This window comes from Stenella coeruleoalba (assembly GCF_951394435.1).
Source record: "Stenella coeruleoalba genome assembly, chromosome: 4".
Classification (NCBI taxonomy): Eukaryota; Metazoa; Chordata; class Mammalia; order Artiodactyla; family Delphinidae; genus Stenella; species Stenella coeruleoalba.
This window is the reverse complement of record NC_137149.1, coordinates 63,135,704-63,151,550: the sequence shown is the minus strand read 5'-3', so window position 1 is coordinate 63,151,550 and position 15,847 is coordinate 63,135,704. Positions and strand designations below refer to the sequence as shown.

At 40.7% G+C, this 15,847-nt stretch overlaps 1 protein-coding gene across 4 annotated transcripts in view; it reads right to left on the bottom strand.

Moving 5' to 3' along the window:
- Positions 1-2,434: 2,434 nt before the first annotated feature.
- The window catches only part of FAM114A1 (family with sequence similarity 114 member A1), a 65,905-nt gene continuing 52,492 nt past the window's right edge, over positions 2,435-15,847 (bottom strand). For all 4 annotated transcript variants that reach the window (XM_079919389.1, XM_079919390.1, XM_079919392.1 and 1 more), the window contains 5 exons: positions 15,584-15,745; positions 14,599-14,738; positions 11,980-12,052; positions 7,753-7,806; positions 2,435-6,547 (listed from right to left, as the gene is read on the bottom strand). In XM_079919389.1, the coding sequence (XP_079775515.1) occupies positions 6,446-6,547; positions 7,753-7,806; positions 11,980-12,052; positions 14,599-14,738; positions 15,584-15,745 (531 nt within the window). In that variant the 3' untranslated portion in view covers positions 2,435-6,445. The remainder of the gene's footprint in view (positions 6,548-7,752; positions 7,807-11,979; positions 12,053-14,598; positions 14,739-15,583; positions 15,746-15,847) is intronic.

Here is a 15,847-nt window from a genome sequence, read left to right as displayed (position 1 = left end):
GCATCATTGGTTTCTCATCCTTTATCACATTTCCTAGCATCGGATTTTTCCCCAAAGAGAGTAGACTAGAGCTTTCTTGCAGAAGCGTTAAGAGGCAATCACAGTTTTCAGTGAGAAATGGACCACTCAGCATGAGATTTATAACATGAGGGAGAATGGTATACACAGGCTACCCACTTTCTCTTGGGATCAGAAGCATGAGCAGGAAAAATGTGGTTAGCCTTCTAACAGGGAGATTTGTGGAGCAATTTGCCTCTGCCTGAGGCCACAGGGTAGAGAGAGGAGAGCCCAGGTATTAGCTGGAAGAAAAGAACTCAACCTAAGGGAAAATGAGCAACTTTTCCTTTTTATGACCAGGTATCTGCTTGTCTGTGGGCTCTGACTAGCATTTTATACACTGCCTGGATATAAGTCCTATCTCTTGCGAGTATCAGTTGGATAACCTCAGGCAGATTATTTAATCTCTCTGTGTTTCGCTTTTCATCTGTAAAATGAGTATGATAATAGTCGCTATCTCATAAGGTTGACATTGGGAATTAAACTGAGATCATGGAGATAGTGTCTGGGACATAGTAAGTACTTGTGAATAAGTTCATCATCACCATCACCATCACCATCATCTCTATCACCACCACCACCATAATTTCTTGGGCTTAACAGGGAACAGCAGCAAGTTCAGGGACAAGCAGGTATTATTGAGTGCATCCTTAAAACACTTATCTGTATCTCACAGCACCTGGTACTGAAGATTCAGCAGAGAGGCTGCCTAAAGTCAGTAATCTTCTAGGCAAGGGAAGCATAAAACAAGCCCAAGCTTCAGGCAAATAGTAGAGGGTTAAGGATTTTCAGGAAGGGTGGTGATATGAAAATGGGCTTCCTTGGCACCAGTGAAGGGGGAGGGGGAGGGGGAAGTAGAGCCATTTTAGGACAAAGGCACCTGTGAGACAGGCTGCTGTGCTGAATTTGACCAGGAAGCTGCTTGATGTAAATGTCTGTGAAGCGGTGAAGAGGCCTGCGGTGAGAACCATCCAGGGGCTCCATAACCTCGCCTGGCTTCATTCTGTGTCTCTTTGGCCCCAGTGTGTCCTCAGTTGTGTGGAAACAACCCAAGCTGACGACCAAATCTTTCAGCTACAAATCCACCTCACGGCGTAAAGAGAACTAAACACGTAAGTGTTCAGATGTCTCTAAAATAACGTGTTACTTTTCTCTTTTGTTGGGAAGTTCTACATAATAGTTTATAATGTTAGCTGGTCAGGACGAACTGCTGACATGGATTTGAATCCTGGCTCTGTTTTACTAGTTGTGTAAGATTGGATGAGTTCCATAATTCCTTGGGTCTAAATGTTCTCATTTAGACACTGGAAATTGTAATCATATCTACCCAATAGGGTACTTATGGAGATTAAATGGGATAATGCATATAAAACACTCAGCACAGTGCCCAGCAAACAGTAAATACATATGATGATCATTATAGAAATCTTTTGGCTGGATTGTTTTCTGGTGAGGTAAATGCGGAAAGGAGAGTATAAATGTAGAGAAAGAGAAAGGATAGAAGAGGAGACATGAAAAAGAGAGGCAGGATGTGAAAAGCTGATCCTGGAAGAGAGGCACTTAACAACTGTCAGAAAAGTCCTGAGAGAGAAAAAGGATAAAGATGGCAGGGACTCGAGGCAGAGAATTAGCTTTGCTTTTTTGCCAAGGTTTCATCCATATGGTCTTGGCTTCTATGCTTGCTTTTTCCTCCAAATGCAGCTCTAGAAACCTAGTGGTGAAACCCAGGGCAAGGAGACAGACCATTTCTGAATTACCCTAAACTTCTGTTCTCAGGGAAGGCATATATGAAATGTACATATTAGTCTTTTGCAGTACGTAATTCCTTTGAGACTAATAGAAGAGACAGGCCTGTCAAGTGAGTCAGCAGTGACCAAAGGCAGACATAAGCCTTTTGCTTTTTGGCTGACAGCTCATGCAGAGAAAAATATTCTCTGGTTCAGACAAAGGTAAATGTAGCTTCAATTCCAACACAAAATTCTTTTTTTTTTTGCGGTACACGGGCCTCTCACTGCCGTGGCCTCTCCTGTTGCGGAGCACAGGCTCCGGACACGCAGGCTCAGCGGCCATGGCTCACGGGCCCAGCCGCTCCGCGGCATGTGGGATCTTCCCGGACCGGGGCACGAACCCGTGTCCCCTGCATCGGCAGGCGGACTCTCAACCACTGCGCCACCAGGGAAGCCCCCAACACAAAATTCTTACCCTCCATAATCAGCTTCTATTCCCAGTCTACGATGACAGGAGACACTAGAAATATCAGAAACACCACTGATTTCTTACTGTTGGGTTGTAATAAGTTAATCATTGCTAAAGGTAAAATGCCCAAACGATAGAATAACTCAGATTATTTCAGGATCTAAGCGTGCACACACACACAAAGAATTTAGATTTGTTTAATAGCAGATATTGTAGTGGAGCATCTATTTATAGGTAAATATACAGAAAATGAACACAAACCTGAATAAGTTATGAGATACCTAGAAAAATACAACAAATGGTTAACTTTCTTTAATGTGAAGAATGGCTGGTCTGAATCCACTCCTAGATTAGATTTTTGAATTCTAATCAACTACAAAATCAAGGCAGAATTGCAGTTCTGAACTGAATTTTCATTATGATCTCTTCTGATGTGCCTTTACAAACACAATAATTTAAGAAGCCAAGTTGAAGCCTGGATCTGAATATCAGAACGTAGGGCACACTTAAGAGGAAGACCAAAGGGTAATTTTTACATTACAAAATTTACCTTGACCTTGAAGAATAACTGCTTTTATAAAATTAAATACGGATTGAAGTCATGTGTTATGATCCACCCCATCTGTTCAGCATACATACATACATTTTTTTTTTTAGGAAAAAAGAGAAATATGCTTATTTCACATTTTTGCTGAATTACTTCATAAGATGTTATATCCTGGACCTCTGAGATGGCTGTGACTGGAATCTGCCTGCTTTTGTTTCTAGCTTAAGTGCAGCCTGGCTGGCCTGTGCAGAAGGTAATTTCCCAGACATGCAAGCCCCTAGGGGCAGCTGACTTCTACAAAGCACTGGAGACACTCTCATTTCTCGGTTGGGACTTCTACCATGTAATTCGCACTTTCCTTTGCCTTCCCAAGGCTGGTGCTTCTTCGCCTTTGAGTTCTGCAGCTGAGGTCCATGGTTCCTTTGTGGGTGCAGCTGAAGCAGCTCATTCCTGGCACTGCCCCAGTGAGCCACACTGCTCATTTAACCACAGGCTTGATGTACAGCCCAGTGTGAGACCCAGAGGAAAGAGAGTCTTCTGTCCTCGGTGGGATAGAATATTTACGCTTAGGCCTTTGCTTTAGGATTTGGGATTTTGCCCTTCAGAGCTGTATGTATCAATACCCCAAAGCAATTTTTCTTGGATGCATTTTGCTTTGAATTTGAAATATGCTTTTTATTTAATAAGGCACAGGCACAGGACTACATTCATTATTTAGACTAGAACATCTTTTGCACCTGATGTAAGGAAAAAATAAAAAACTGGCATGCATGTTCAGGGTAATTGCATAGAGTAAAATGAACCCAATTTATGTAAAGGATTATTGAAGGAATACAAAACCTACAAAGTAAGCCTGCTAAATCATTCATTCAGTAACGGATTGACATGTGCCCAGATCTGGATCCTGTGCTTTGCTAGCTTTTAAAGCAAAGCAAAGAAGCAGTTATTTAAAAGTGATGGTGGGGGCTTCCCTGGTGGCGCAGTGGTTAAGACTCCGCCTGCCAATGCAGGGGACACGGGTTCGAGCCCTGGCCCGGGAGGATCCCACATGCCGCGGAGCCACTAAGCCGGTGCACCACAACTACTGAGCCTGTGCTCTAGAGCTCATGGGCCACAGCTGCTGAGCCAGTGTGCCACAACTACTGAAGCCCACACGCCTGGAGCCTGTGCTCCACAGCAAAAGAGGCCGTTGCAATGAGAAGCCCACGCACCGCAACGAAGAGTGGTCCCCGCTCACCGCAACCAGAGAAAGCCCGCGCACAGCAACGAAGACTCAACGCAGCCAAAAATAAAAAAATAAAAAAAATAAAAGTGATGGTGCAAAACAGTATTGAAAGAGAGCAATCCTGGAGAGTGGATACATTTTAAGTGATGATTCTCTCTTAAATAATATAATTCACAGACCATGGAGCTAGGCCCCAGGAATCATCTCTCGGCCTACGTTTCCATATGGCAACCCTTGACATTCTATCATTAAAAGATATATAAATGCAATGTAAATAATGTCAACCACTTTTAAACAAATAATTATCTCTCTTGTTCTTTCGCAGATTTCTATTTCATTTTATGATTAAAATTTTTGCTATGCACTAAATGGGTGCAGTTAGGCTTAAAGTCTAATTTTGGGAATCTAGCCCCTTTGAAACTATTGGTTTCTTTTACATTTCCATCGTCTATAAATCCATCTGATGCTAAAACATCTGATGTGAAGAAATTGTAAATCTAAACCCTTTCTTCTGCTCTATACACAAAACGTCTAAAATTTATGATGAGGCAAATGGAACACTTTCATGAGTTAACTGTTCTCTAGACTGAATAGCAGAAACATTTCAGGCAATCAAAAAGCAAGCAGGGGGACTTCCCTGGTGGCTCAGTGGTTAAGAATCTGCCTGGCAATGCAGGGGACACGGATTTGATCCCTGGTCTGGGAAGATCCCACATGCCGCAGAGCGACTAAGTCCGTGTGCCACAATAACCGAAGCCCGCATACTCTAGGGCCCGCGAGCCACAACTACCAAGCCCACGTGCCACAACTACTGAAGCCTGCGTGCCTAGAGCCCATGCTCCGCAACAAGAGAAGCCACTGCAATGAGAAGCCTGTGAACCACAATGAAGAGTAGCCCCCGCTCGCCACAACTAGAGGAAGCCCACGCACAGCAACAAAGACCCAAAGCAGCCAAAAAAAAAAAAAAAGCAAGTAGGAAAACCCAGCTTTAATTGATTCCTCAGAGAATTTTTTTTCCAGATTATAAATTCTTATATTTTCCATTTTGTTGTTTCAGGAGATACACAAATGAAATGCAGGATATTGGAAAATAAAATGCTGAGAAGTAGGATGATACAAAAATATACCTACTTTGCCTGTATGGAACTCTATCAGGGGAATAAAACCAAAAGTGAACGAGGGATTTTTTCACCCTGGCAAAAGTATAGGCTTCATCTGGCCTGGAGAGAGCCACTGTGCAAGACACCTTGTGACAGTACCTGGAGGGATGTCAGTGGGGCTCCCAGATAGGAACATTGTACAGACCCCTACCCAGAGTGACTATATGGGGCTCGGGGGGAGAAATGCCCATTGACAAGGCCTCTCCTGGCCGCAGGGTCTTCTGTGCAGCTTCCTGGATTGTGACCAATTAGTCATCCACACATCAGCATTTTCTGACTTTAGAAGCAATCATTACATTTGCCATTGGCGAGTGTGATCTGTGTATTCGTGGAACAGCTTGACTCAACTGTAGTAGATATAGAAATGCAGTCCTGGGGGTCTACTCTGTTGTAATTCCCTTAATTTTCTATCTGAATACTTACAAGCTTTATGATTGTGCTATTATGTACTTATAGTCATAAGAATTCAATTTTAAACAAAATATTCTTTAGTATCCTTTTTCATATGTATTTTCATCCCATATGTAAAGCTTGGGATAAAAAAGTACAATCAGTTGAAGGGTAGAACATTTTAAAAAACACTAATTTACCTTGTTCTTCAAATTTTTTAAGGTTTAAAAAAGCTATTAGTATTTTAAAGCATTTTAAGAATTATTATAAATCCCCTCTCAGAATATCTGTCTCTACTGGGGTGAGATCATGTTCCTCTATTGTGAGCACACAGTAGGAACTCAATAAATGCTTGTTCTGAGAGTACATGACTATAAACAGATACTTACGTTTCTCTTTCACCATAATAGGTAATGTCTATGAGTAGTGTTATCTCTGACAGTGGCATTAATATAACAAAACTAAGTTTAGGATAAGAATTGATTTTAAGTCATACTAGAAGAATGGGAAATTTAAAAGTGGAAATATAAAGTCTAGGGTCTGTCCATGAATTTCCAAATATCACATGCTTGACCAGGAAAATAGAAATGAATATTTTGAGTGAACTCCAGATAAAGGAAATTATCAATACAAAGCCATGTAAATTTAAATTAACATAAAGGAAACATAATTACTTGTAAAAACAACCGTATACATTAAGAGAAATGATACTGTCTTTGAACTTGCATTCTCAATCTGTCTGTGCAAAATTGCTTGTAGTGTCTCCAAACAGGCATCTGTGGTCAGATGCGTCGAAAACATTCCATGAAATGGTATATGTCAGAGCAACAGAGCCTGCTGTTTCCTTTAACTAGATGGAGTCTGGCCAGGTCATGGCTGTGCTTTGGAACGACTCGTCTGGATGTGTGAAACCTGCAGGACAGGCAGCAGCAGCTGGAAGGCATCCTGTATGTATGTGGTGCTATTGCAGCCCTATGAAGGGAGAAAATTGTGGTTGGAGGGTTATTGTCAGAGTTCCAGCTTGACAATTCCTCCCATTTGATAATGTTCCTTCTCCTCATACCCCACACTATTTTAGAATATTTTTCTTTTAATGTTGGTGCTTAAAAAAGATGTAAACACATTTCTTTGGATGTTTCTATTCTGTCTCTGACTGCCTGGGTTTCCTCTTAGCTGCGTCCTCCAGAACCTGCCTCTATGGTTCCTTGTCTCTTCTTGTCAACTCCATCCCCCTCTGTGGCTTTGTCTTAAACGATAACATTTGTTGTCACCACATTGTTATTCTTGTACCTTGGTAGTTTCCCTTAACGATAACACCCAATTCCTAAACGCATTGCTATAAATACATAGGTAGCCCTCCCTGACTTTTGTAATTTCCAAATTTTGCATTTGACAGGTACTTCAGACAGCAAGAAACTACTGTATATGCATTGCCCATGTTCAAACTCAACTTGTCAACACCTTGTGGCTTCAGTGGGGTTACAGATGTGCCAGTTCCTTAGAGATGGTCCCTAATAGAAGGTTTTCCCCACTAATTACAGGTGGAACACAGTGCCTCTAAGTCAAGAATGAGGCCTCCTGGGCTTCTCTTCTTCGATCTTACATCGTTACTTCTGGCAAAGCCACAGCTGTACGGGGCAGCTGCATGTCCATGTTACAATGTCCTGGTGGGTGGGCAGGCCACGGAGTGAGCGGTCACAGAGGGTCTTGCCTCTGGTCACTGAACGGGCAGATGATAAACATTCTACTTGTCATTTTTGCCAGTCTGGAGCTTAGACCTAGCTAAACTCAAGGTTATGTAAATGGAGGGAAGTCCCCATTTTTATGAAAATCACCACTGAGCAAGAATACCTCATTGCAGCCAGTTATCACAGTGTTAAATCTGGTGTCAAACTTGGCAGCAGAAATGTGCTTCTGTCGGGGGAAACAGCAACAGAAATAACATGCGAGCTTAGCGTTTCTCTTTATAATCAGAATTCTTGAAAATGAGGTATTGCTGCTTCACCCGAGGGTTTACAGCTGGTTTAACTACACAAATGTACTCAGAAAAGACTGCAGACGATAAAATTTAGAATTGCAATAACACTTGCTGCCTGGGAGAAATACACACACACAAAAAATGTAGCTCTAACATTTGCTTTGATTCAGAAGCACTTTCGCTCCAGGAAGCCACTTACCTCTAACAGTACACTATTGATCATGGGGTTAAGGACCTCAGCCTTCTTGTTGCTCTGTGGAATCAAAAGGATGAAATTGACAGATTAGGTGCTCATACTCCAAGGCTTGTCCCAGAAAATGCAGATGCTGGCTTTGTTGAGGAATCTCTTAGAGAAGAAGGGGAGAAGTGGAATGCTTACTACAGACAAGGCTTCATATTTGGTGCTTCCCCTACACGATCATTTAATTTTGACAGAAATCTTAGGAGGTAGGTAGGTACCATGATAACCCCGATTTAAAGATGAGAAAATAGGGGACGTCCCTGGCGGTCCAGTGGTTAAGACTTCGCCTGCCAGTGCAGGGGGTGCGTGTTCAATCCCTAGTTGGGGAGTTGGGGAGCTAAGATCCCACATGCCTTGCTGCCAAGGAACCAAAACATAAAACAGAAGCAATATTGTAACAAATTCAATAAAGACTTTAAAAATGGTCCACATCAAAAAAAATCTTAATAAAAAAATTTAAAAAAATAAAGATGAGAAAATAGTAATCAGGAAGGTTGAGTAACTTGCTTAAGGTCATGTAGCTAGAAATTTACACTCAGACCTTTTAAACTACTTAAAGCTCGTAGCAGGTCTGGGATTAGGGGGAGGTGAGTGAGGCTGAGTTGTACAGGGTCGGATTCAGTCTTTATTTAAAATTTTGATATTTTGTTCATCATGATTTTTTGGTGTTAATTTTGATTTTTAAAATACTGCATTAAAATATTTATCTAGATGACTGAGGTTGTTTGTCTCTTTTTGTGGGGGGGGGAGTCCCCTTAAATTTGGTAGACATGTTATGTACTTTTACTTGCCTACCCTAGTTCCAGACCTGGTCTGTAGTCTTTTTTCTTTTAAATGCAAACACGGGTACTTGATTATAGGGTGTGTCTTCAAGGTTGGCAGTAAAGTTAAAACACTCTTAAATATAACTTGCAAACAGGTCAGCATAACCCAGTTTGCAAAACATGGAAAATGCAGAATACAGAACCTGATATTAAGTAGGTGTTCAAAAAGTGGGAGTCAGTGTTCATGTCGCCATTATTATTATGTCCAGTCTTCTCTATCTAAAATGTTCAATCCACTCTTAGACAATAAATAATTACAGGGACTAGAAAGAAGAGGGCAGTCTTAATAGGCTGCTTTCCCTCACTGTACTTGAAAGACTTTATGACAAACAAAAGTATATAAATGAACTATTTCTTCCCAGAGCAGCCCACTTTCACTGACATTACTCTACCGAGGGTTAAGTAATGTCCTACTGGGGAAACCAGAATGGAGTCTTGGGAAAAACTCTTTAAAAACCCAGTCATTTTAGTAAGTAACCAGAAAATCCATTATGGTTTGCTTTCATGTTTATTTGATTATCAATAAACCTCTAAAATATAATCAAAATGAGGGCAATAAAATGGCATCGGTTTTCAGAATCAATGAGATGTGCAAGCAATTTAAATAGAGTCTGGAGAGCAATATATACTCATTAACTTCAAGTCATGAATAATGGCTCTTTTAGAGAATACAAACAATGACGATGTGAATGATTCATCACAGCACAAGATGAGAGGTACTGTTGTCGTGAGATGGTATTTCAGTAAACTCCATTTAGACTTGGCTTTTTCTTTCTCCAAACGATAATCTGTGTGTTCCTGATTGTGTTCATACAAACATTTGGACACAAGTGTGTGTGTGTGTATTTTTTTTCTTTTTTCTTTCTTTTGCGGTACGCGGGCCTCTCACTGTTGTGGCCTCTCCCGCTGTGGAGCACAGGCTCCGGACGCGCAGGCTCAGCGGCCATGGCTCACGGGCCCAGCCGCTCCGCGGCATGTGGGATCTTCCTGGACCGGGGCAGGAACCCGTGTCCCCTGCATCGGCAGGCGGACTCTCAACCACTGTGCCACCAGGAAAGCCCTGTGTGTGTGTATTTTATGTGTGTGTATTTATTCAAGTACACATTTATCTGCTAGAGCTTTGCTACTCAAAATGTAGGATATGAATTAGGAGCACTGTTACCACTTGGGAGTTTGTTAGAAATGCAGAATCTCAGTCCTCATCCTAGACCCACTGAATCAAAATCTGCATTTAATAAGCTCTCTAGGTTATTTGCTTGCACATTAAGGTTTGAGAAGCACTGTGCTGGAATACAATACATTAAACGGAATAGAAAGCAATACCATGAATATCACCCACTAACATAAATTAATTAATGTTTAACATGAATCATATAAAACATATAACACACATAGACACAGACATATACATCCTCATCACTAGGCAACCGTAGAGAACCAAACAGTTAGCTGTCTGTCTGCTGTGTCTGATGGGCAGCCAACTGGGAGTTGAGTCAACTGGGTGAATCGTTCACCCTTCTGAGACTCAGTTTCTCAGGTAGTAAACTGGAAAGAGCGAGAAGAGGGTACAGTAGAGCCTTGGGAAGCTGAGTCGCCAAGGTCATTCCATCCTGATTAAGAGCTCACACCTCTCTGTAAATCTAGCAGTTACACCAAAGTCCATGGGCATCAGTTAACTTAGATGATGCCAATCACATAAATGTATTTTATCAAGCCTATCCTATCAATGAGCTTCTACCCTCCCCCTTCACTCTGCCTGTTTACAGTGAAGCTCTATTGCTGAAGGCCTGAAATTAGACAAATATAAAAGCTGGTCTTTTACAAAATAGGAGAAGCAAACCATATGCTTTGACAGCAGAATGAATAGTTGGTATGTAACTCATCCTTTATCAACTAAGCCACTTACAGAAGTCTGAGAGGCACACAAATCGGACAGCCCAGTCCACAATCATTTTTGCTTTTTTTGAGACCTGCTCTTTGCCTGGGGTGGGGGTGCGAAGAGGTGTACCCCAGCAGCAAAGTAGGTCTACATGATACGACCCTGTCCTCATCACTACTGGAGACACCAAGATGCATATCTGAGCCTTTCAAACCTTCTCGCCCAGGATCCTGGAATTTGAATGAAGAGAACCAGGAACTGCTGTAGTTGAGTCACATTAATAACAACACTTCAGAGAGAAGGTACATGAGCTCTGGTGATGGGTCCCCCACGGCTGCTCATATACCTCCACTACCTTTAATAAGCTCCCCTTTCTGTCTAAATTATTTAGTGCTTGTTTCTGTTACTTTGTGCTAGGAAGAGATATGTTGAAGTCCTAACCTCCAGTATATCAGACTGTGACCTTATTTGGAGATAGGGTGTTGCAGATTCAATTAGATAAGATGAGGTTGTACTGGTCATACCTTAATCCAATATGACCACTGTCCTTATAAGAAGAGGGAAATGTGGGCACAGACACACACACAGGGAGGATGATGTGAAGATAGAGAAAGAAATGGGGGTTACACTGCTGCAAGCTAAAGAATGCCTGGGAAGCTGGAAGAGGCAGAGAAGGGTCCTTCCCTAGTGGCTTCAGAAGAAGCATGGCCCTGCCAATACCCTACTTTCAGACTTCTAGCCTCCAGAATGGTGAGACAATACATTTCTGTTGTTGAAGTCACCCAGTCTGTGGTACTTGTCAAGGCAGCCCTAGGAAACTAATTCATTTGTAACCCAAACACCCTAGCTAAAACAGGAAGTGAAACTTGCTGTTTCTCTTGTAAAGAATCATCTGCCTTTGCATCCAGGGCCTTAAAAGGAAAAGAAGAAAGGTTGAAAAGGAATAATTGCCACTGTCTTCTCCAATCCCATTAGGTTGAGTTACAAAACATGACTGATTTCTAAAGAAAAGAACCAGAAGCCACAGCTCCAAATGAATGCCGAACCTTTCAAAATTGTTGCCTTGGGAACAGAAACACTTCTACAGATTGGTGAAATTTTTTTCTTTTGGTCAAAGTTGAAGTGTAACAATAAAGCAGAATTATTTTACTAGAGATTGTGGAATTATATATCGCAGATGTTAAATAATAGAAGGAACCTTAGTGAACAAATAAAGGAAATGAGGCCCAGAGAGGTTTGAAAATCCACCCAATACCCTGTATGTCTGATATGGTCGCATCAGGGCTAGAACTCAGTCAGATGAGAGCCTTAAGCTGCCTATAGCTAAAGAAGATGCTCAGGTCTCATTTTAGCAAATGTCCCGGCAGAGCTTCTGCTTTGTGGAGCTATCAAAGAAGGTACTATGTCCTCCACTTCATATCACAGCCCCATGTAGGCCTTCCCCTCAAAAAGGTGAAAAAAGAATCAGTATCATAATCTTACCCCAACAGTGGTTAAAGAATTTGTGAACTTCTTTGATAAGGAGGCCACTTCCTTGCACATTGCAGTAGTTAATCTGAAAGAAGAAAAAAAGAGATTTGGGTATTTTTAATAAAGAAAAATAATTGTATTGTTAATACAATTATTGATATTAATACAGTATTCCCTTTAAAAGAAGGGCACTCAAGTTTGAAGATGCCTGTAGAAATATTTTCCTCAGTATTCTTCCATGATTCACAATCACAGTTTAATCTAATTCTCACCCTACCTCTTTATCGAAGCAAAGGCATATGCAGGAAAATACCAGGCTTGAGCTCCACAAGGGGTATAAAACTCTTGCCAAGGGACTTTTCTCCAGCATTGTTCATTTGAAAATAATAATGAACATTCACTGAGATACTATGTTAAATACTTTTATATGCATAATCACATTTAATCTGCATAATGACCTGATTAGGGTCCATTATTATTCCCATTTTATAGATGAAGAAATTCAAACTCAGATGTCTCTTCATATCTTGATTATGGGTTTTTTTTTTTTTTTTTTTCCGGTACGCGGGCCTCTCACTGTTGTGGCCGCTCCCATTGCAGAGCACGGGCTCTGGATGCGCAGGCCCAGCGGCCATGGCTCACAGACCCAGCTGCTCCGCGGCATGTGGGATCTTCCCGGACTGGGGCATGAACCCGTGTCCCCTGCACTGGCAGGCAGACTCTCAACCACTGCGCCACCAGGGAAGCCCTTGATTATGTTTTTATGAGATGCCTCAAAATAAAGATCCTGTAGAATATGTTTTTTAAGACTTACATCAAATACATCAAAACTTTACCCCAATGTTTATTCCAGCCATCACGCCTAGGACTTTACCCCAAGAAAATAATGCAAGATAGATACAAATATTTAACAAAGCAATGTTTGTCATAACATTATAGATGATGACAAAAGCTGAAAACAATCTACCTAACAATGGTGCATTTTGCCTGATTTTTTTAAACAATAAGTATGTAAGACTATTATGAAGTGATTAAAATGCTATTGGCAAAACAATAACTCCAAGTTAAGAATCTTACATGTTAAAAGATCTAGTGATGTCAGTAGAGGCAAGTTTTGTTCTGATAAATAGGGGTTCTGTCTAAGCTATGTATTCAGGTTTGTTGAGCTATATCCATCTATCCCTCCTTCCACTCATCTATCCATCCAACTACTCATCCATCCACCCAACCATCCAAAACTTATCTGCAGGAAGGGTCAGGAGTAAGGCCAAGAGATAGCAAAGAGCAGTTCTGCCTATGTTCTTGGGCAGGTGGGTGGAAAGGCACTTACTGTACAGACATATATGAGGCCTTATTACATTTTGCTTGGAGTAGCTTGGTAAGGTTGGGACAATCAGGGGCTGAGAATCAGACAGGAGCTAAGGGTAAGGTTCTGCTTTCCATACTCAGAAACTTCTGACTTCAGCCCTCCTCTTTCCAATCAGCATGCTAATATAAAACAGTACTCAGATGTTTTCCTCAATACTTGAAACTTTTCCTATGTCGCCCTTTCCTCTTCCTTCTTTTCGTCGAGACAAGTACATATTCTTTGCAGGCATTTTAAGGGCAGGATTGTGCAGTGCTTATAATATCTTGGATTTTCACATGTTTAGATAGGAAAATCTACACTAGATCACAAATCTGTACAAGTGAGGAAAAATGCCATCAGAGACACTAATAATGACTTTTTGGAAGGTCCTTCCACCAAAAATTTGCTCCCCAACCTACAATGCCAAATGTAGTAGTAAGTGAAGACTAGTTAGCTAGCAAGTGAGTGAATGTGTTGAGATGTGTGTGTGTGTGTGTCTGTGTGTGTGTCCCCATATATTTTTAGGAGGCTCTTATTTGGGCTCCTGTGTCTATATAATAATGAGAAGGCGTTTGGACCTGTGCTGATTTTCTATACCATAGCTTACAGTCATATGTGTAAAAGTTAATGGCTTATTCTTCAGCTCCATAATCAATTATTTTAATGAACGCTCCATACCAGCTATTTTCATGTGTATAACATTATATATATATACACGTTTTTATTTCACTAAACTAATAATAGTAGCTTACTGAAGAATAAACATATGATAGCAAATATGCACGCAAAAGCAATCCACGGTGAACTGGCTTATGTTAGTGACCATCATTGCCAGAATTCAGAACATGCAGAGCTTGTGTAAGTCCCTCGGAACAGTGGGGGTGTGTTTGCATATTTCTGTGAAACTAGTTGAGAAGGTCCATTAAGGTGTCTTTTATCTGTGTGGCATGTTGAAAATGTAATTATATTCAAAGGTCTGTACTTTCAAGATTCTGATCTATTAAAAGAAACACTTAGCTCTGAATGATTTAGGGTGTCTTCCCTCAAATCTCTTCATAAATAATTCCTGGAATGTCTAGCTAATTATTACTGTTCTCGCTAACTTGGCTCATTTCTTAAGAGAGTTCTTAATTCTTAAGATGACCACAGAACAATGGAATTAGTTGACATAAAATCTGAATCTTTAGTAGCTGAGGGTGTATGCGTGTGTGTGCGTGTGTGTGTGCATTTGAATGGCACGTATACATAAAATTGGAAAAATAAGAATTAAAAGTAACATTTACTTTATCAGAACTTTTGCTTGGTCGTGAGCTGGTTTTTCCTCTTCTTGTCCATGAAGAATTAATTCTGCTACTTTATGCAGCTGCTCAATACAGCGAGCTGTTACTTCTGCCAGGCTTTCGATGGACTGCATGTATGCTTCCTGAAAGCAAAAAGTACAAATCAGAAAATTATTCATGGAGAAGATGCTTTCTAAAAAACTCCTGTGACATTAAAACAATTACATAATTCCTGGAAAAAAATCCCCCAAAACAAATATGACCTGAAAAAATTTACCCAAAGATTAATGGGTGTACCTAAGACTTTTCTAAGTGGAAATACTACCATAAAACAGAAGTGTCACCAGGTCCCAGGGACATAACAAGCCTTCTTCACAGCTGGGTCCCCAGTTCTCAGAGCAGTGCTGGGCACACAACAGACATGAAAGCGTGTGGAAGGGTGGCTGAATTGAACAGACCTCAGAGGACATTTTTCTTTAGAGCGATCTAATTTGAAATTTTCCTTCTCTAAAATTAAAATTCAACGTAAAATGAAGTTATTACAAACTCATTTGTGAACATAGGCAGATTATAAATTATGCACATATAAATTTATTAAACTACAGAATAAAAACTGTGGCAATGAAATTCTTTTTTGGAAAAAGCTTCAATTACCTCATTAGTTATGGGGCATAAGGACATGTTATGGTTACAAATTTGATATGATGGAATTTTACCCTAAAGATAAATCAACTATGTTCTTAAATATCTTTTTTCCTTTAAATTATAACTGTAACGCTATGGAGGAAAGCTACAATATCTATGCTAAATCATGAAATGTCCTGGTATAGAGAAATTTTAGTGTTTATTACATTAATACTCATATTTCTATAGTGTGGAATAGGGTATAAATGAAAATGAAATGGCTTTGCCTCACTTAAAATTAGGCTGCTAATAAAATGAACATAATATTACTGCTCTTTAGGCGGATGATCTGTAATGCGTTTACCTCGACTGTCTTAGTTTTCCTTTCTTCCTTCTTGTCTTCTTCGGGGTTTTCAGGTTTCTCTTCCTTTTCTTCCTTCTCTGTTGTGTCCTCTGACTCTTCGGCCACGTCTACTGGCACCACAGTTTGATCCTCTTCCACCCAGTCATGAGCTTTTTTCATGGCCTGCAAAGGCCCCCAACCAAAGCAATACGTTTATTGTACAAATATGGAGACACAAAAGCCAATCCCACGACTTGGATCAAACCCTAAACCGCCAAGGGTGGT